Genomic DNA, 21,623 nt, shown 5'->3' on the forward strand with positions numbered 1-21,623 from the left:
TTCTACGGAAAAATGCCACCTCGACGTGATAAAGCAATTTCATCAATAGTGATCAACTCGTAGAACTCCAACAGACTTGGACAAAAGCAGCAAAGAGGCTGTTCAGCTCTTGCTCAGGAAAAGCCCTCGTGCGTACTAATTTTGGAACCGTTGACGATATACACGCCTCTACAATTCATGGACGAGGACACATGATCCGAGCTTACTCCACTCTTTCTGCGAAGATCTATCATGGTATGGAAGACTGTCACGTATCTGCCGTCATTGGGAATGTCTTTGCCAGCGTGGGCCATTGACTCTTTGGAACGCACTGGTCAACGGGAACCACTATATCGCTTTCCTCTACACTCAACTCTGAGATGGTGTCTGGGTCAGCGATTGCAACTCTTGTGGTTTTCATTCTTTCCATTATCTGTGTAATTCACCCATTCTCTGCGGTTGTGCCTGTGCCATATCTACGACGTATACGCATCCATATCAATCTTACCACTGCACCCATTATCGCGATTCTGATCTTATGGGCGGCACAGTGTATAGGTCCTAATGAAGTAGGTCAACAAAGCGTACAGTGACCTCACAATCAACTGACAAGGGTCTGCCTTCAGATTAGAAACGGTATCGTGTAAGTCTGACTATCCTGGACCCAATGCCAAATCTAGACACTCCCTTGCAGTGGTACGGATGGAGTCAAACCATATAACATTCTCATCTTATTCTTTACTCTCGCGTATATGGCTATCACACTCGACATCACGGGTGTTTTGCAGGCCGCTGCTTTCTGGGTCAGCAATAAAGGAGGATCCAATGGATGGAAACTATTCCTGTACTTTTACATGATGTTGACGGCACTCAGTGTTTGTCTCGGCAATGACCCTGTTATTCTCTCTGGAACAGCCTTTCTGGTGTATTACACTAAGGTTAATGAGGTAAGTACCCGAAAAACAAAGCCTGTCTATAGGTTAGTACTAAATGTTTTCAGCTCAATCCAATCGCGTGGCTTATGTCTGAATTTGCCGCTGCAAATACTGCAAGTATGGTCTTATTTGTTGGAAATCCCACCAATGTCGTCGTTTGCGAGGGCTTTCGAATCAACAACGCCGCGTTCACCGTTTACACCATTCTTCCGTTTCTGGCGTGTAGCATCACCTGCTTCGTTGCACTAGCTGCTCAGTTTCACAAGTCAAAGTATCTCCCGAAAGATCTTAATGTTGCAGGAGACCTAGATGTACGGTCAGTTTTACTCGATCCTAGGGGTGCATGGGTCGGCAGCATATTACTTGGGACTTGCTTGGTTGTTATCATTGTGGTGAGCTTTTTCCACGTCGACGTTTGGAAGATTAGCTTGCCCTTTGCTGTTGCCAAATTCATTTATGATATCGGGTGGGACCACTATCGCTTTCTCCACAAAATACCGACTGGTCATGATAAAGCCAAACGATCGGACGAAGATTTGGCCAATGTCGAGGAAGATATTGTTCTCGATCAACTGGGTCATCGCAGAGAAAATCCCTCTGGCAATGTACCCAAGCTATTGGCGGAAACGCCACGGGCCGTGACTTTTGAAGACACTGGAAATTTACCGTCCCTTATGCCTTCTTCGACACAAACCAGAAATAATACTCGCTCAAATACCATGAATACTACAAGAACAATAGTGGAAACGAAGCCAGGTCATCGAGAAGATTCACGTAAACACACCTTGTCGTTCCCTTTTCTAACTCGCCTTCGTCTTGTTCTCTTGTCTTATCAAAACGGAATGTCGGCACGCTTTCCCACATTGTATACGGCATTTCCTCGACTACCTTTCGCCCTCATTCCATTTGCTTTTTCACAGTTCATATTGATCGAGGGTCTGGCTCACCAAGGTTGGATAGATATATTCGCCCGATGGCTTGTAATTGCTACAGGACGCCAAATGTACCCCACAATATGGCTGGTAGGAGTCCTTGGTGTCATTCTCTGTAACTTAAGCGGAACAAACATTGGCGCCACTATTCTGCTCACAAAGGTTGTTCGATCGGCGCTAGTGTCCGCACCTCCAGATTCCGACGTCAACCTCGAAGCATTCAGTCGAGCAGCAGGCATCGCGCTTGCAGTGGCGTCCAACATCGGCGCTGTATCGTTTACTTTCAGCGCATCTCTGGCGGGATTGCTGTGGAAGCAGATCCTGAATCAAAAGGGAATCTTCATCAAGCAAACAACGTTTGCGTGGTGGAATTTGGCGCCGTTAGCGGTTATGACAGGCGTAGGACTTGCAGTGGTTTGTGCGGAGATGGCTGTTCTTTTCTAAAAGGGTGCCGTACAGACCATGATACGGAGATTGCTCTATCATATCCAAACAATGGGAGAAGTCGGACTGACCAGGGCACAGGGGCATTTGAAAGGAGAAATTGCTGTTCCTGGTGGGAAGCTGCCATTTAGCCGCCGTGTTCTGTCGCGCAAAGGAACTTATGAAAGCCAGCTATCTATGTATGTTGAATGGGTCACAAGTCGTGTCAGGGTGTGGCGCATACCCAACAGAGTTCAATGGTACGTTATTTATTATCCTATCGTTTTCAAAACGAAGGCCTATGGCGTAAATGGCGGAGACAACACAAGACTAAGCTACGTGTAATGCCTGCGAAAAGCAATAAAATCGCTTCCACGGAGTCATCATTACGTCGTTTCGTGGTAAAATGTAGTGCTGTACTTACGGTAATCATAGTGTTTAATTCCTTAGATTCAAGGTTAATGAAGAGTGGAGATGTTATATTTATTGGCCATTACCGTCCACTCTCGGGATAAATAGACAAACAAGTTGATTGGGTCAGTGAATTAAATTTCCGCTGGCAGAATCGTTCAACAGCGTTCGAACCTCTCATAGAATGGATGTTTAAATAGAGCTCCTTTCTTTCGAGAACTATCCTAAAGAGATGAAGATTTATAACGACTTACGAGTTGCGACTTTCGACTTTCGGAGTTGCGGTCGTCGAGGTTCAATGCGGCGGGGGCCGGGGGAGATAACAAGGGAGACGGATCAACAGACCAATAACCGTGTAAAATCTAAAAGCATTGAAGGAATTATTTGTAGAGTCAATAAAAGCATGGAGATACTTGAAAATACGAAAAGCGACTTTAAATCCTTCCAGCTCTGTATAGATACCAGAAACAATGTCATATTTCAGGTCGTTTGGGTCTTTGGGTCAACTGTTCCCGCGAGAGTAGTTTGTTTACTTTTCGTTGTGGATGGTTATCACGGTTTGATATCCAAAAACTTAAAAAAGATCTGGCCGTTCATCATTTACCTTCCAATTGTCTTTACGAACGTGTCCGAGATCAGTTGACCCTTGGCAAAGCTTGAATACCCGTTAGATCCATTTTGAATTTCTGTAGTTAAACAACTCCAACGCATTTTGAATAACATTCGATCATGTCAACCTTTCAGCCTTGGTATCAATTACCGATGCAGAGTTGTGTTTTGATAGGTCGATTGGATATGCTCAAGGAATGCCAGGGTTCCGGTAAAACGCTTGGTCTGATAATTTTCAACCAAAGAAATATGCCTACCAATTTTTTACTCCGTGTCTGAGATTATCCAGGATTATACAGAGCTTTTGCTGGAAATTTTGAGTGTTACATGAGGTTTGAAATGATTGTCGATGGCGTCAAAATGGGCACTAATCGGTCAGAACTTTGGGGTATACTTTCCATCTGATTGTACGAGCTAACCACACACCTGCGTCAATCCAAGAACGCCAGTTTGGACCTGTTGGGACCCAAGCGCTCCAAGCCATTAAAATAGACTTTACATAGACGAAATAGAGCAAGTGATCTTGCATGTGAAATTTGAAGTGCATATGCGCAGTCGATAAGCGTATCACGCTATCATCACCGCTTTACTATGGTTGCATTGCCGAGCTCAACAGAACGTCGGCATCGAACGCCGCCCAACTCTGCTTACAGACTGGAGCGCTCAATCTATCGTTGCTGCCACGAAATCGTAGTATTTTGGGTAGGGTTCACGAGGACGAGAACTTAATTTGGGGTTAATTTTAGGAGGTTTGCGCCGGTTTTTCGTACTTGCTCCAAGGACTTTGTGATTCTTTCTGTATGTTGAATAATGGCACATGCTTGTACTTACTTAGGGCTTGCCGCAAAGTCTAGAAGATCCCCGTGAGAGGTCTAAAGCACTGCCATTGATCAGATACTCAAAGATAAGGCGGATCATACCTTGAGCTGGTAGAGAGCGCTAATGTTGACGAGCAGCCAAGAAGATGCAGAGAGGTCCGCTACAAGCCTACAACGAGTTTGCAAGTGGGTCCAGGTTGTACACCGGTCTCACGCATCTTAAAGAGTGGGAGTTTTGCCTGCAGGAAGGGGCGTGCGGACTGGGAAGACGACGGTAAAGCCATTTGGGTATCACGGTGAAGCCATTCTCGCCAGCAGTGTATACTTACGCATCATGACCGATACGTGGGCCAATAATAAGTATGACAGACCGATTCAGATGTGGCGGGCTGTAATTATGGAAACGGGCAGTCGGAAGTCCGTTCTGGGTGATGGTAGTGGATAATCGCATACTCCGAGAACGAGGAGGCAGCGGTTAGAATGGATATTGAAGTGCATCAATGAACAGGGATGGTTCATTGTGAGTGGAAGAGGGTACAAGACAGTGTTATGTTGACAATAAATGAGACTTCGAATGCGACCGAAAACATCGGGAAGGTTCGGTGGGAGAGCATGATTAAGATTCCTCGCTCAAGCAACTTGGAAAGAGAGAACCGAACGTATGGTGAGACCCATGGTATGACGACAAAAGCTATATCTCAAGGTGTGGGGAAGGTAAACCAAGAAATCCTAAGACGCACTTGGAAAGGTGTTTACTAAGGATTGGAAAGAGGTTGGATGCAATTTTCTATGCGGCGCTTTTGTTGTCGGTAAGCGAACTAACACCTGTCGATCTTCCATCGCCATTTCACAGGTACCAGGATGCCTGGGGAGCAACTAGAGCAGGCCGATGGAAGACTCACACGAGCAATGATGGTGGTCAACAGATAATAATAACTCGGAGATACATATCTGTAGAGTCAGTGGCTGTATAAGGACCCCTGAGACTAGGGTTGTGTTTACCGTTTCTATCCGAATTCGCCCACAACTTGTGAAAATAATAGCCCATCGTCATCCGGCATCTAAGATACACTGATTGTGTGAGGGAAGGTTGACGATCAGAAGGAGACAGATTGGTACTAATGCATGTTATAAGTAGTGGACTTTGTCAATTGGGAAGATGAAACCTTGATTGCGCGGTTAATGACTTCGTATATTTGAATCTCCATTCGAATATTGTTTATGGGTTTACCCGGCATTTGCGGCATTTATAAGTTAGTAATGACTGACTATGGTCAAACTTTTAAGCGGAGATTGTATCACTAGCATTCGATATGCCGAGACCGCGGCACACTGAGGAGACTATATTACATATTATAATACTGTTGATAAAACAGTTTAAAAAGAACTAATGCAACGAGCTTCATAATACCAGCTTTACAAGGGAGTGACGTTATTAAATAGACTGAATCCAGAAATATGTTGGTAGCTAGAGGCTCTCTCGATTGACTTGAGTTCCAAACTTGACCATGCTGGTATTGAACGTGTTGCTTGATTCAAACCTTTCAGTAGTTCCACTGTGTGTCACAACACAGAACTTCAACGGCATCCAGTGCCGGAATCGGGAATTTGGGAGGCCAAACGGGATTGCATGATTAACGGAATACCCGGGGTCCCTCGATAACTACTGATGTCCAAGCCCCATATATGGCCGCCTCGTCAGGCACAGTTTTCAATTGCAAGGAGCTCACAAAGTCCGCGTAAGTTATTTGAAACTTGAGACCGATTTGAGCCACGGTAGCTCTCACGAGCAAGTAAATGAGCATATGAACAGTAGGCGCAGAGGATGTGAAGCCCAGCGTCGAGCTGAGGAGATCTGTGCTACACACATTGGGGTATTTCTGCAAGAAAGATATATTTCATCAGTGTTGATTGGCAGTTGGAGAAGAGATAACACGCCAAGCAGGATGAGATAGTGTTAAAGTTCACGTGACAGGTGACGGTGGTGCCTTGTCCAAGTCGGTCCATCTTTCCGTCCACTTCGAATGAAGTGAGGGGCAGTTCACAACTTTACAACTGTCTCCGTCCCTCTTCCTTTCTTTCTTCGCACACCCTCTATTCCCTGGCTCCGTCCTATATACCACCCCAAATTTTAATATCTATACCATCCTGGACGACCTCCCTTCCTTATCACACATCGCTAACCGGTACGGCGCCCAGCTCGTCGTCAGGTTAGCTGCTTCGACTGACTATTTGCATTCAGTTTTATCCTGAAATTGTTTCCCATTTGCGCTGGAAGATTCAGTACACACCTATCCGCCGGCTCAAGGAAGTAGCAGCAGCAGTAGCAACGCGCTTGGTGGGAGGAGGGATGCCATGAACGGGTTTGAAGTTAAGGATGATATACCCCCGTTGGACGAGTATGTGCTGAGGGATGCAGAGAAGTCAATCGGTGCGTCTAGTATATTGTTCCTTCGTGGTCTTGTCCACCGACGCCAGTACTAGATCATCACGCCGATTCAGCGTCGTCGTATTCCGGACGCGGCAGTGGTATATTGAGCCTCTTTGACCCCAACTACGACAGCAACTCCGTCCTTGGTACGCGGCATGTCTGTCTACACGTTCAAAGTTGGCCATAACACATTCCCCCTTCCATCTTTCTGTAGAGGATGATTCCCCATACCCCGAGGTTCGCTCTGCCGTGGCGAACTTTGATGACCCTGATATGCCTGCTTCCACCCTACGAGCTTGGGTGCTCGGTATTGCGTGGGCTATCCTGTTGCCAGGCATGAACCAATTTTTCTATTTTCGATACCCCTCAGTGGCGATTGGAGGTGTATGTGGCCACTCTCTGTGAGATATGATGCCGCTGATTTATTTCCCCGCATGCAATAAAGCTTGTCGCTCAATTACTAGTGTTCCCTGTTGGCCGAGCGTGGGTCCGCATATGTCCTCAGTGGTCGCTTTTCGGGACAGAACTAAACCCGGGCCCATTCACGATTAAGGAGCACGTGAGTTTCCTCTACAATTCAGTGTTGACACAGTGACGGCCGCGCGCGCAGTGCGGTGTCCCTGTTAGATGGTGTATCTTACGTTATTTTCCTACTAGGTGTTAGTCACAATAATGGCCAGCGTGGGCGCTCAAAGCGCCTATGCGACAGATATTGTTGCTGTCCAACGCGTCTCCTACGGACAGGCATGGAGTTTTGCATGTAATGTTATTTTCTGTTGACAATGTCTGCACACCTAACGTATACCAGATAACTGGATGCTTGTGATGTCTACTCAACTGATCGGATTTTCAATGGGTGGTATCGCTCGACGTTTTCTCGTTTCACCTCCTTCCATGAGTTGGTGCTCTCCATCAAACTATCTGTCATGTTTCTGATGTTTCTTCATAGTTTGGCCGAATACTTTGGTGTCATGTGCTCTTTTTAATACCCTACATTCCCAGACGTATGCTGGAATCGGACCTCGAGACGGACTTAGTAGGGAGCGTTTCTTCCTTTATGCTTTCGTTGGGGCCATTATTTGGTGTCAGTACTTAAATCTTTCTATTACCCTAATCCTTACTAGTTTGCTTTCGAGTTGCGAACTAAATGAAATCTTTCCCTCAAACAGATATTATTCCCGGATACCTGTTCCAGGCTTTGAGGTGGGATTTTCTTTCGCCTATTCACATATAAAGGCACCGACTCACATTTTTCATTCTCCCATACAGTGTCTTCAGCTGGGTAAGCACTTCATATATGAGACCTAGGTTTGAGGACTGGAAATATTTTCCATAGGTTTGCTGGATTTGGCCAGAAAACGTCGTAAGTACTTTCCTTTAGACTTTTCAGGATCACGAAGTGGCTCATCAAGGGACGCTAATCGTCATCAGAAAGTCAACCAAATATTTGGGTATGCTACTTTAACTTTTGCTACCAGTGTATCTTCTAGGCTTTGCCGCTCACGAAGCACTTTAGATACAAGAGCGGATTGGGATTTTCTCTAATCACTTTGGATTGGAACCAGATCGCATTCATCGGCAGTCCGTAAGTGCTCGTCTGCTCTGTTTGAGTGGCCTTGTCGGATTGAATTGTGATGGTGTTCTCCTATAGACTTTCAACACCATGTAAGTATCAATATTGTATTCATGGTGTTCTTCTAGGGATTGACCATCACGGTCCGAAGGGTGGGCAGAAGCGAATGTTATGATTGGCTTTTTCTTCTTTTACTGTAAGTTTCCTAGAAGTTGCATGTTTCTTTGTCTGAATGCTTGACGTTGTTAGGGTTCCTCACGCCACTACTATATGTGTGTCCAAGCGCTTGCAACACTCGAAAGATCCAACTCACCTAACTCCCATTTAGTATAAGAACGTTTGGCACAGTCAGTACATGCCGTATGTGTTGTTCTTCACCGCTGGACGTAACTGGGTATGGATTGACATTGTTCACAGGATATCATCGTACAATGCATACGACAATACCGGCGCGATCTATAACATAACCCGGGTTGTCAATCCCGACGCTACTCTTAATCGCGAGGGCTACTCACAATACAGCCCTCTTTATCTTCCGTGAGTCTTTTTCACATCGGCATAGTAAGACCTGTTGGCTTATCTTTCACCAGTATCGCTTTCGCTATGTCTTATGGGTTGTCATTTTTGTCCATTACTGGTTCGTCAATCAGCTCATTTTCGTAATGAATTTATGACTTACCACAGCCATCATCCAGCCACTATCACACACGGTGAGGGATACCCTTCCAATGCCGTTCAGGATGAATACTGAAAAATCCTCGGCGGTCATCGTAATGTCTTTAGCTATCATCCATTTCTACAAACCTATCCGATTACAATTTGGCCGTTCTATGCGGGAGCAGCCAGATATTCACGCCCGATTGATGTCCCAATACCCCCAAGGTATTGTGTTTTTCCATTCCGTCACCGTCCTTCTGTTGATGGCACGCTCAAACGTCTGACTGAACTCGTTGACGATAGTTCCGGACTGGTACTACGCTTGTATATTTGGTTAGTCTCGGGCATTTCCGCTCCGATAAGTTTCGACGTGAATGCTGACCTTTGTGACTTGTTTCTGATGCAGTCATCACTTTTGTCTTTGCTTGCATTTGTATACAGCTATGGCCGTCAGGCATGACTATTTGGGCGCTTGTCGTTGCCTTACTTATTTGTAAGTTCATTTTTTGATTCTTTCGTTTACTCCGTACTTATGAGAGTGTATAGCTGTTGTCTATGTCGTCCCGATTGGGATGATTCAGGCCGTTACTAACCGGCAGGTTGGGCTAAAGTCCGTTTTTTTCATTAAGCCCTGCGAACTATGTTATTGATCCAATGTATCATGTATAGTGTCATAACGGAGCTCATCGTCGGCTTTATGATCCCTGGTATGATATCATTTCAATTCTTGATACTGGCGCTTTGTTCTGATCCGATGTTTTGTCAGGGAAACCGAACGCGATGATGATGTACGAGCCTTGCTTTGAGATCAGGCTGATGTTTTTACTCAGGCATTGCGTGTTATAGATTTAAGGTGCGCTTTACTCCTATGTCATTTTTTTTACTTGGTGAAGGCTTATGCTGTTGCATTTGATTAGACCTATGGTTATATCACAATGGCTCAAGCTATGCAATTCACTGCCGATTTCAAATTGGGACAGTAAGTCGCGCGTGTTTATCAAAATGCATCCATGATCACTGAAAATTTTGCCTCTTTCAGCTATATGAAGGTGATTTTGGTTGCTTTCTGATTCTGCCGAAGTGCCAATCTTGTAACTAGGTACCACCGCGACCCATGTTTTGGTGTCAGGTTCGTGTTCAGTTGTGTTTGTTTGTTGGGGAACTGATGGTTGACGTACGTTGTAGATCGTTGCGACTGTTATTGCTGGAACGGTTCAGTTGGGTGTCCAGTCGTGGTGGGTTTGATTTCTCAGCCGGTAGTAATGTGGTTTAGCTAATGCCCTGTGGCCTATTTCAGGATGTTCAGCAATATTGAGTACGTGAAATTATTCTGATCCTTTCAGCGACTGACCTTTGATCGACGTTATTCAGAGATATTTGCACATCGACTCAGAAAAACAAGTATGTATTATCGTTTTTGACTTTTCCTTTGCTCTAACTTACTTTGTGTTGTCGTAGCTTTACTTGTGCTTCAACACAGGTCTTTAGCACGGCATCTGTCATCGTAAGCTTTGCATCCACATGATACACCTTGTGGGTTTCTGAGAAGATAACACAGTGGGGTTTGATTGGTCCTGGCCTGCAATTTACGAGAGGCCAAGTTTACTAGTACGTTTCTTATCATTTTGCTATAAGGGAAACACGATTACTGATACTTCCGATAGTGGTGCGTCTCGTGTCCTCTCAATTTCCTCGGACGTCTCTGTAATGGTCGAGAACAGGCTTAAGTTTCTTCTTTCTCATCGGCGCCGCGTGCCCCGTTGTGCTTTGGATGCTCACCCGACGATACCCCAATACCATTCTAAATTACCTTAAGTGAGCACTCACAAGACCCTCTTTGACCCTAAATTTCCCATCCTAATGCTTATTTTTATCCCACAGTTTCCCGTGAGTTATTTTTAAAGATGTGGACTTCCGTTTTTCTCCTGCAGACGGGCTCATGTGCTTTCATATAATGTGTTTTTCGGCCTTAAAGTCTTATTTTTTCGGGCGTGGGTCAGATTCCTCCAGCGACCGCAGTCAACTACGTGCCATGGGCCATAATTGGATTCATCTTCCAGTACGTCGTACGACGAAAACATTTTTCATACTGGGCCAAGTATAACTGTGAGTTCCAATGGATGTTCTGTGGGGTCTCCGAGGGCTATCACTCAACTTGCACTGGGTTCCTGGTAGATGTGCTATCGGCCGCATTGGATGCTGGCACGGCTGTCGGGTTGATTCTAGTGTTCTTTTGGTAAGACCTTTCTACTTTTGCTTGCTCTGCTATTTCTGCGGAGATTGATGTTGGCGTTTGCCTTTTAGCCTGCAATACCCCCTGGACGGCGATGTCGGGCGAAATACCATTCAGCAATGGTACGCTACCTCGTTTTATTGTCGGCATTCGCAACAGTTACACTAACCATGTTAAACGTTGTACGCTAAGGTGGGGGAACACTGTGTACAAAAATACCCTGGACTGGGAAAATGTTGCATTTCGAAAGGTGGAGGACGGGGGAACTTTTGGGTGCGTATCCCCTTTCTATACTTTCTGTTTTAGGGTTAGCTGTATTAACATTTTATATGTAATTCAGACCCAAGAAGTGGTAGAAATGTGTATTTATCGTGTATAATTAGTTAGGTATCTAGATATGGTGGTGAACAGGCGGCAACGGCGGGCGTCATTTGCAAAGGCAATTTAGGTCAAGGACAGATTTTCAGCTGGCTTGCGGTGACCGGTCTTTTTTGTGGTTGTCGTCGAATGATGAACGCTTTGGTTAAATTAAATGAATCCCCTTCGAAGAACTTTAGAAAAAATTGTACGGCTGTGAACTAACTGTCTACTATTTTGCTTCAGCTTTCAACCCTTTGATCCTAGGAGCTTTTTCACTGGGTTCTAGCATTTCGCAATATTTACTCTAGACATTCTTAGCGAGCTCCCTCCCGCTATTCTCTCTACTATTGGTATCTGCTGTATAACTACTGCACACTACTCGCGCTATATGAAAGCGGGTATCTCTAGTCTAAACTAGAAACATTTCATTCTACTTAGCATTTGGCAATGGTAGAAACCATTCAAGAGGGCTATACAACTTTTCTCTGACTTTATATTACGATGAGAATGCTTATAAGGAAGTAGTTACCAGTCGCCTATATGTTGTTTTCAACTCTCTGGCCCCTGTTTGAACTGTGGACCATCGTGGACCTACATTGTATGGGTATTTGTCATGACTCTGTGAAACAAACAATGGTGCACTGACTCGAATGGCCAGCCGATTGCCACCGACCCTTTGTACATATTCCCCACACTCACAGCACAATCATCCTTTATAAATTGTTTACTTGAGTCATGTTTACTCGTTGAGTGGTAAGTGAGTCATTACCAACGTCTGCAAATACTTATAAACTACCCACAGAATCAGAACTGTAAACTCATTTCAAAACAACCTACTACCTGACAATGATCACTCGAATATTCCACAACATCTACTATTCAAAGCAAAAACTATATCTATACACATAGGTCGTCGATATACACCACACACAATACTCACAGATGTTTGGAGAATCCGAGTCTGAGAGTCCTAGAGTGCCTAGCCCCTGGGATTCATTGATATCCGTTCCACCATCGCCTGTGCCCAGTCAAGGACGCGCGCACACACCCAGCCCTCTTGCACTCGAGCTCATACCACGACTTGTACCGGAGTCTGACGATGGGAATGTGGAGTACAAATTGCAGCTTCTCAATCCATCTCCAGCCCGGTTCGCACGATTAGTTACTCAAATGAAGTGGAGGCTACTTGAGGGAGGCGGACAGGCTTACTACGAGCTCGGCGTAGCGGATTCTGGGGACTTGATTGGACTTCCTAGGGAGGAGCTCGAGCAGAGCTTAGAGACTTTGGAGATGATGGCAGGAGAGATTGGTGCTAGTGTGATTGTGGTGAAGGAAATTGAAGTACCTGCGGCAATGGTCACCCTGGCGAGGCGTAATGGCGAATGGGCAGCATCTGGTGGGAAGAGAATAAATAAGCAAGACAGTGGAGGTTACTCTACCGTCACCACTGAGACCGAAACGGAGATGGAGTCATTGTCGGGAACGGATGTTGACATTGACGACATGTCTCTCACCGTTGTGCTGGATAAAGAACCCCCACAACAGACAGCCACTGTGCCAAATTCTTCCCCGGAGTCCGACTGCGATGACCCTGCTGACGCAGCAGACGATGAACGGGTTTCAGCTCCGAGGTTTTCCATTGATCTCGAGATATCTTCCGTCTTCAAGCCACGTCCAATACGGACTCGCGTACATAATCACCCGCACTATGCCCATTCAACTGGAGGCAAAGCGAGAAAGGTCAAAAAGTATAAGCACCTCAACATGCTTTCGTCTTCTCATGCGCACAACACCGATCAAACTGTCATCAATGAAGTTAAGTCTGATAAAGGTCTCAACCGTCGTCAGACTCGTGACAAGCGGCGTGAAGAAAAGAGGAAAGCATTAGAAGCCCGAGCGATGGGGACTGCGGCCAACGAGACTTCGGTACTCATCCCTGCTCTAGAGAATCTTCACGTCGGTATTGTCGAGGAGCCTGCACAAATACCTGGCGTTGAACCGTCCGCCACTCTTGAAATGTCCAGCGTAGATGACCTGGGAGACGATGACGATGTGTTTCCGTCCCCCAAAACGGCAGTGCCCTCCTTCCCGACTTTCTCTGCATCTTCGACTGGAGAATCTCATTTGGATGTTGATGCATCTGCTATAGGAATGGTTGGTGCCCTTAGTGGTGGAGAAGACGGATCAAAAGATCAGCCTCGACTTATCGTCGAGGCCCTGGTAGTACGCAAAATGTCTCTTGGAGAAGCTTTCTTGGACTTCGGTGGTTTTTCGTTGACATAGTCTCCCGGGCAGAAAGGCAGAACATATTTGCTTCAATGTTGTTGGTATTTTTAAACTTTTTTCGATCTGTGTAAATGACTCTTGTAACTGTTGATGTTGTAGCGACTAAACCCTTTCGAAGTCATTCACGAAAACCATCGTTGAACATTGTGAGAAATACCTTTCCGATGGATCCTACTACCGTGTCAATAGGCACATTTGCCTCGATCGATGTGGTGCGACAAACTTTGACTTTGGTGTAAAATTTGAAGCAGACTAGTTATTCGATATTAAGGCTCCAAAAGACATATGTGTAAACCCATTGAAGGGGTCAGCCTTTGAGTTTACAGAAATATCCCACTGGCTTTCATTGGAGTGGGCGCCGTTTTAGTTTTCCATCTATGTGCTCACCTTGCATTTCAAGCGTCTTCCTCTACGTTGTTGTGATCGGCATTAGAAAATGCAAATTTTTTTGTCTGCTGGACGGGATTTTATCACGATTTTACCTTCAGAAACCTGTCTATTGGCCATGGCATCGTCAAACGCTTATGTGACAGATGCCATAGAAGGGAGGATAATATGAGCCATGTTGTCGGGCGCCTCAAGTGCTAAATTAAACTTGTAGTATAGCAACCACAGAGCGGCGCTCTGCTTACTAGGTGGGGCACTGGCGAACAGAATTGGACATTACACACCGCATCTTCCGAGAACTCTCGTTGTTGTGAGCGTCTCATATATGGGATACAATTAGCCTAATTTAAACTTGTACGTGCTTTCTCTACAGGGCGATACTGCTTCGGGAATCGACATTGTCATCCCCTCATGATAGGCAAGGCTTGGTCGTAACTCGTGTTCGCAAGGCTCAATAGATCGACCTCGATATTGAACCGAAAAAGACCAAAGTTATTTCTCCTGTCCAGATTTTTACCGTTCCAATTGATCCATCAACCGAGGACTTATGACTTGTCCATCGGCGCTCTATCGTGGTTTGTTGTTTTTAGGACTGAGTGGCTTACAGTTGCAGTTCGTAATTGGCCCTGCTCCTGTATATAAATTCAAGTAGTTTCAGACAAGTTCAAAACCATCAAAGTAGCGCTCTTCACTCCACATCGAATCATAGCGATACTTAACACCTCTCAAATGACTTCTATCTCTTTTTTCCACGCTGCAGCTTTCTTTCTTGTCGTTCTTCTTGTTTATAGTGCTCTTCGCCGACGTCGAGTACATCGACTTGCAAACCCTCGAAATCTTCCATATCCACCCGGACCTAAACCCCTCCCAATCATAGGAAACCTGTTCGACATCGCGCGTGATAATGAAACGGCAACCTATCAAGCGTTAGCAAGACAATATGGTAAATTTTGATTTGCCACGCTCCAGTGCCCACGCTGACAATTCTACTTCGTAGGCGACTTGGTCTTTCTCAGTGCCCTTGGGAAGCATATCCTTTTCGTAAACTCGTTCGAAACCGCGAATCAGCTTTTTGAGAAAAGGTCGGCAAATTATTCGGACCGCATACAATCGACTATGAGCCATGAATTGTAAGTTCTATGAAACTTTTTAACTTTCTAGGTTTAGCTAATGGATTGATCACAGGATGGGGTGGGGATTCAGTCTCGGCCACATGCGCTATGGTAAGTGAGTTATGTAGTAACATCAGCATTGTTTTGATCACATATCATGTTAGGTGATCGCTGGAGGAAACACCGTCGCATGTTTCACCACCAGTTCCAACAGTCGGTCTCCCCATCTTTCTGGCCCATCCAGCAAAGAGAGGCGCATTCACTGCTTCGGCGTCTCCTTCACTCGCCCGATCGACTTGACCACCACCTGCGCCAGTGAGTAGACTATTTAAATGAAACGCCGACACAGACGTTCGTCTTCGCCTGTTCTAATCATTGAGTCGTCGTAGCAACGCCGCCGCCGTCATAATGAGTGTGACCTATGGCATAACCATCGAATCGACGGATGATAAATACATTGCACTTGCTGAAAAGGCGCTGGAAGGTATGGCCAAATCTGCTGGCCCAGGGGCGTTTTTGGTGGATCTGATGCCCTCCCGTACGTGAATCCAATATAAGAACATTGAATCCGCGTTCATCCCCTCTTTTTTCAGTGAAATATATTCCGTACGTCCTATTCTTATCCGCATGATGGTTTCGGGTTACTCAAGTGACGCTATGATTAAGTGAGTGGGTCCCTGGCGCTTCCTTCAAGCGCAAAGCACGTGAATGGCGTGCAGCTGTAACAGGAATGAGGGAAGCACCCTTCGCAACTGTAGTTGCTGATATGGTACTTGAACCGGGATTCAGAATCTACTATCTAATGCTCACCCCGTACTTTAGGCATCGGGAAAGGCACCCCCGTCGTTTGTCAGCAACTTGCTGAATGACATCGTTTCCGAAAAGATCATAGAGGATGATGAGATTGAAACTATCAAAAATTGTGCTGGTATTGCGTATGCGGGTACGTAACATTTTTCGGTTCCAACAAAACACCCAATGATGACTATCTTATTTTTGTCTGCATTGCAGCTGGGGCCGAAAGTGTACGACACGGTTTGAAGTCCGTATCTGAATCCATGGAATACTCTAACTGTCTCATACCAGACTGTTTCCACCATAGCCTCGTTCATTTTGGCAGTTCTAACACACCCGGAGGTTCAAGAAAAGGCACAGAAAGAACTGGATGACGTAGTTGGGCGTGAACGACTCCCGCACTTCAATGATAGGCGCCTGCTTCCATATACATCAGCCGTTGTGAAAGAAACCCTACGGTATGTTTTGCAATTATTTTAAAATATTCAAAGAGGTGAATTCATTATCTACATTGAAGTTGGAATCCTGTGGCACCTCTCGGTGAGTCCTTCAACGTTCGCCATTTCCATGTCGCATCGATATATAGCCACTTGAAGGTCTTCCACATATGGTGACCCACGATGATGAATTCAACGGGTACTTCATTCCAGCTGGAACCATTGTAGTTGGAAACTCTTGGCAAGTTCTATTTGTACAGGTTCTTCTTCTAAGTCTTTGCATTAACCGGACTTCCGCACTTTCTAAAGGGGGATATTGAATGACCCAAATTTGTATCCAAATCCACGGCGCTTCGACCCAGACAGGTTCATGAACGAAGGAGATAAAGGCCCAACCCAGCATCTTTCGCCTACGGATACACTCTCCGTAGCATTCGGGTATGGACGACGATTCTGTCCCGGTCGTCACATGGGTGAAGCGCAAGTGTGGATATCCGTCGCATGTATCTTGAGCGCTTTCAACATTACCCCAGCGTTAGATGAGAATGGACGTCCGATTGAGGTGGTACCGGCGTTTTCTTCCGGCATGATCTGGTGAGCTGGGGACTTGGCATGGACTCGAACCGATGAATCATGGCTGACAATTTTCCTCAAGCCACCCATTGCCATTCAAATTTTCAATGGCCCCCAGGGGGGAGTGGTCTAAGGCGCTAATTGAGCAAACAGAGGCTATGTAGCTTAACTAGGGTAATTTCGTAAATTCTCCAGCCCGGATACTTTACTCAATACAAGTCATTTCAACACTATTCTCAAAATCTCGATAATTTTTCTAATTACCAGATAAAATCATAAAATGATCCTATTGCCCTCTTGTTTAACATTTGACTATTGAAGGTTTTCTTTTATCGTTACATGTATTAGGAAGACACGATTATGTAATTGATACTTTACTTGAGAAAAACGGAATGGGTTCCAAGACAATGAAACTTGTTAAGCGCCCAGACACGTTCCAAGAGCTTAATCATCACTGGATATATGTGTTATGCTGAGAATATTCAGTGTACCTCTTAGGAACGGTTGTGGTGCGACGAACCACAAATGAGCAACCTCGCGTTCACATATTTACTTGCAGTACAATGCCCTTCCTCTCCAAATCCGCCTTCCGATCCATTTATATTGCTTCTTCTCATATCAGGAGGCACCCTATTAAGGCCAATTCATCAGTGTCATTCAGCGGGCCGGAGGCACGGTGAGGAGCTACCCTGGCTACTATAAACGTTCTACCAAAGAAAAAAAAAAACATATCGGAAAACCATGTTTCCGGTCCTTTCCTGTTGTGAGGGTGATGCTGGAATCGCTAGGAATTGCGAAGGAAAAGGCGAGCTCGGTATTGCCTGATTGCCGTTTGAGAAGCTGAAAACGAGTCACGTTGTGAATGATGAATGAGCGCTTCAGCCTTTGGTTACTGGACGACGGTGGATGGTGACTGATCAACTTGTAAATTTTCTAGATTATGGGTACCCTGCTGTTCTGCTTGAGCGACTTCATGGAGAACGGATCACTAGATCGCCAGAAACAAAGTCCAAACCGAGCAACTGAGTGACTGTCCATCCACAGTAGATAAACTTCATGAAATAGACAGGGTACCTGAAACTTGGGTCACTGGGTGAAATTTGCAAAGAGAATCAGATTGGCAGAGCAACAATTTGAAAATGAGCACATTGGCGGGAATGATGCCAAGTTGCCTATGAGACTATTGCTGCCCAGGTACACGCATGGTGACGCCGATCTTCTGCTGCCTGGGCAGCATCCTTCACCGCTGGCGTTGTACATATGTAAACAAAACAGTAAATTGAGAAGAAACAAAAAGTCGCAAGTCCGTTATGTCTTCTGCTCATATTCAAGAAAATCGAAGTACTTCTCTGGGTACAAAATGTCGGGCCGTAGAGTGGTTCAAACTCCGCTCGCGCGCTAATTCTACCGGAAGATTACAGATAGACTTCGTGGTATCGACGGGCCAAAACACATGATGATCAAACCAAGCTTCGCGTCGTGCATAAGATATAACTGGCGAGCGAGCAGCGGTGAGCCATATTTCTTTTTTCTTTTCCTTTCCCAGCTCACCACCATGGCCCCGCCACAGCTCACCCGCTGTGCTGCCACCATCCTTTTCCTTTCCTTCCTCTCCCTTTTCCCCCTTACTCTCGCCCAGACCGGTCCTTCCAAGGTCGCATGCCCTCGCAATTTCATCCGACCAGCTGGACCTGTAGCTGCACCCGCTCTTTCTGCTGAAGAACGCGCTTATGTTTCGGGCCGCACGGCGAACGTCCTCCCAGATGCATGGAAAACGTATCTCGCCTCTGTGCGCGCTGCCTTGCCTCCTGGTACCGATCTCCCTTCGTATGTGTCCGAAATCCTCGACCCCAAGCCACCGAAACGCCCATACATTCCTTCCCGACCCGCTGACCTGCCCAAGCTCGGCATCGCGCTTTCTGGTGGTGGTTTAAGAGCAACGTACTTTGCTGCGGGCGTGCTCACCTCAATTGACGGCCGGAACACAACCCATCCTACGGGATCGAACGGGCTTCTGCAAGCTGCTACGTACCTCGCCGGACTCTCAGGAGGCGCCTGGTTTACCACCGCGCTCGCGCAGGCCAACTTTCCCACAGTCCCCGAGCTCGTGTTCCCCTCCAACGCGCCCGCGTCCAATGATCACTTTGGCGGGTTCCTCAGCGAGCTTGATATCACTGCCCCAGGTGCGGATGAGCTCCAAAACGCTGGGTACTTCCAGGCCGTTCTGAGTGAGCTCGTGCCAAAGGTCGTCGCAGGCTTCCCAGTCACTCTGGCCGACGGGTGGACGCGAATGATTGCAAGACATTTCGTGAATGGAACAACAGCTGATACAATTTTGAACCCTGGCCCCCATGGCGATGGGATAACTTTCAGTGGTCTGAAGGATCTGTGAGTTCATGACGTCGTTTCTCTCATGTCCTTTTGCTCAAAAAATTGTAGACCAAGTATCAAAGCACACGCCCAGCCTTTCCCTATTGTCGTGTGGAATGCGATCCCTCCTGCGCTTGTCGAAAACCCGAACGACCCTAAGCAGTTGGCCGATATTGTACCTGGGAACAGTGTCCCTGTTGGAAGCGAGATTTGGGAGGTTAACATGTGTACGTATTCTTGCCTTTGCGTTAACTCGGTATTTAAATACCCTTCAGTTGAAACCGGCTCTTGGGACCCCTCGCTGGCGTCTTTCATCCCTACGCGTCTGCTTGGATCGACCCCCGCCTTTGGAACAGGCCCCAACAAGGTCGACGCGCAGTGCTTCGAGGGTGTCGACCAGGCCGCGTATGTTGCTGGGATCAGCAGCAGTGTGTTTAATTATCTGAATGGTTCGTTTCCGCTTCGATATATTCGAGTGATGGTTAACAGGAACCATGAACAGGAACGACAAACTTGCTGCCTTATACACAAGAAGGCGCGTTGATAAATGTGATCAATGCGACGTTCCCGTCGCCTGTGAGCGTGCGGCTGGACTCTGCCGCGCTGCCAAATCCATTCAAGGGTGTTAATCCTGTACGTATATGTTCCTTGTGAAATACATAAATTAACTCACGTTAATAGCGTACATACCCATCTTCCTCGGAATCATATCTCTCTCTCGTCGACGGAGGCTCCAATGGAGAAGTTCTACCGCTCCAACCTCTGATTATGCGCTCGCGCGGCGTAGATGTCATCTATGCAGTTGACGCCCCCGCCGACCTGCCAAATTCTTACACCAACGGTAGCGACATCGTCAACACCGCCGCACGCGCGAAGCGTTTCTCGTCCGGAAAGTTGTACCCTTTCCCGCGCGTGCCAGCGTCGCCGCAGACCTTCATCGACAAGGGGCTGACCCTTCGCCCTACGATCTTTGGGTGTCTTCCTGAGGATGAGCGGAACGGTGCCCCTATCGTTGTATATGTCGCCAACGGCGGTGCCAGTGCCGAGAAGCGCGCAAAGGGTGAGGCAGGCCTGACGGGTACACCAACGGTACAGACTACGTATTCGAAAGAAATGGCGCAGGCGTTCATGGACGAATCGTTCGCCATTGCCACCCAAGGTCTTGGGCTCAACTCTACATCTGTGGCGCCAGGACAGCAGTGGAGTACCTGCTTGGCCTGTGCCGTTGTTGACCGTGCGCGCGCGAGGCGCGGAGAGCGAAGGCAGGGTGTTTGTGCTGAGTGTTTCAACAATTATTGTTGGGACGGACGGGAGTGAAGGGGTTTGAGGTGAGAGATATTGGAGAAGACTTCATCCTGGTGGTGGCTTTACAAGCCAAACTTGAGCTCTTTTATACATGACTAACCAACGCACCGACCGATTGTTAAAGCTTTATTTTTATGAAGCTAAAATATTTGGGACTTGCAGTAACATTTACATCTCTGCTTAGATCCCGCCGTTCTTTGTTCGACTAGTACTACACTCTTTTTTGTTATTAAATATTGTTGTTTTAATGTGATATTCTGTTGTTAGTGTTGTTAATCTAATACACACCGGTTGATATCTGAGCTAGATTGCTAACTCCGAATTTTAAAGTTTGAAAGGCGCCTGAAACTCTGAAACTGAAAAAATACCGCGCTTTCCGTTGAACTATCTCAGGTTTGAGCAATGTTGCTCATGGACATACAACTAAATCAACTCAGCATAATGCCGAGTTTGTAAAATGTTCGGATGAAAGGAAGCGGATTTCTCCAATGGTGATATGTCGCAAATGGAAAAAGTTACTGATCTGTTCAGGTTTCGGAAAGACTGCCCGGCGCTTGCATATGTAGTAGACGCTGGTCGGCGTTTTCGTTACTGTAGTACATGCGCATTCTTTTAGGAACCGCTTATGCGGGATTTTGTCAGTGATGGATAAATGGAGTCTGAAACAGGAATCGAAACGACTTTGATGCATCGAACTTCATCTCATATGACATGACACAGACCTCCTTGGAAGGCTGGAGGATGAAGTTTTTGTAGATTATTAACAAGGGTTTGAACGTTTTGTGTTAAAAATATCGAGAAAGGAAAATGGATGGAACTCGACCCGGAACTTGAACTTCGTACTGCATTCTGAAAACGGTACCGACTCAAAAGCATACGAGCAGGCTGATAGGTTTTTCATCTTGGGGATTCGCTTGCTTCGACCAACTTTAAAAATCAAGAAAACGACGAGAGGTTAAATTTTTTAGAAAGTTGTAGATGCATTACTTCTGCACTC

The 21,623-nt window shown here is 46.2% G+C and overlaps 5 protein-coding genes across 5 annotated transcripts; all 5 read left to right on the forward strand.

Annotated features, from left to right (window-relative positions):
* Positions 1-731: 731 nt before the first annotated feature.
* Positions 732-2,290, forward strand: JR316_0011774 (uncharacterized protein; the record flags this gene model as incomplete). Its single annotated transcript, XM_047897419.1, has 2 exons — positions 732-926; positions 980-2,290. The coding sequence occupies 2 exons, from the start codon at positions 732-734 to the stop codon at positions 2,288-2,290; spliced, it is 1,506 nt and encodes a 501-aa protein (XP_047743828.1).
* A 4,172-nt stretch (positions 2,291-6,462) lies between these two features.
* Positions 6,463-8,862, forward strand: JR316_0011775 (Glutathione transporter 1; the record flags this gene model as incomplete). The annotated part of the gene is given in 15 exon segments (XM_047897420.1): positions 6,463-6,538; positions 6,592-6,684; positions 6,753-6,922; positions 6,984-7,097; positions 7,196-7,303; positions 7,808-7,820; positions 7,875-7,901; positions 7,929-8,017; positions 8,029-8,123; positions 8,190-8,203; positions 8,263-8,307; positions 8,361-8,383; positions 8,440-8,471; positions 8,529-8,648; positions 8,796-8,862. 15 exon segments carry the CDS (start codon positions 6,463-6,465, stop codon positions 8,860-8,862), a joined length of 1,086 nt encoding a protein of 361 aa, XP_047743829.1.
* A 22-nt stretch (positions 8,863-8,884) lies between these two features.
* Positions 8,885-10,293, forward strand: JR316_0011776 (Sexual differentiation process protein isp4; the record flags this gene model as incomplete). Its single annotated transcript, XM_047897421.1, has 13 exons — positions 8,885-9,046; positions 9,210-9,261; positions 9,315-9,378; positions 9,438-9,475; positions 9,535-9,556; positions 9,615-9,621; positions 9,686-9,747; positions 9,808-9,817; positions 9,868-9,897; positions 9,954-10,003; positions 10,066-10,083; positions 10,140-10,169; positions 10,227-10,293. 13 exons carry the CDS (start codon positions 8,885-8,887, stop codon positions 10,291-10,293), a joined length of 612 nt encoding a protein of 203 aa, XP_047743830.1.
* Positions 10,294-14,763: 4,470 nt separating this feature from the next.
* On the forward strand, positions 14,764-16,976 carry JR316_0011777 (Cytochrome P450 monooxygenase 98; the record flags this gene model as incomplete). The annotated part of the gene is made up of 11 exons (XM_047897422.1): positions 14,764-14,977; positions 15,032-15,164; positions 15,220-15,257; positions 15,311-15,461; positions 15,536-15,688; positions 15,813-15,915; positions 15,969-16,089; positions 16,249-16,399; positions 16,433-16,481; positions 16,528-16,577; positions 16,688-16,976. 11 exons carry the CDS (start codon positions 14,764-14,766, stop codon positions 16,974-16,976), a joined length of 1,452 nt encoding a protein of 483 aa, XP_047743831.1.
* Positions 16,977-18,506: 1,530 nt separating this feature from the next.
* JR316_0011778 (Lysophospholipase 3) lies at positions 18,507-20,638 on the forward strand (the record flags this gene model as incomplete). Its single annotated transcript, XM_047897423.1, has 5 exons — positions 18,507-19,339; positions 19,391-19,548; positions 19,597-19,770; positions 19,824-19,954; positions 20,003-20,638. 5 exons carry the CDS (start codon positions 18,507-18,509, stop codon positions 20,636-20,638), a joined length of 1,932 nt encoding a protein of 643 aa, XP_047743832.1.
* Positions 20,639-21,623: the final 985 nt, after the last annotated feature.

The sequence above is a fragment of the Psilocybe cubensis genome, chromosome 11 (genome assembly GCF_017499595.1).
Source record: "Psilocybe cubensis strain MGC-MH-2018 chromosome 11, whole genome shotgun sequence".
In the NCBI taxonomy this organism is placed as follows: Eukaryota; Fungi; Basidiomycota; class Agaricomycetes; order Agaricales; family Agrocybaceae; genus Psilocybe; species Psilocybe cubensis.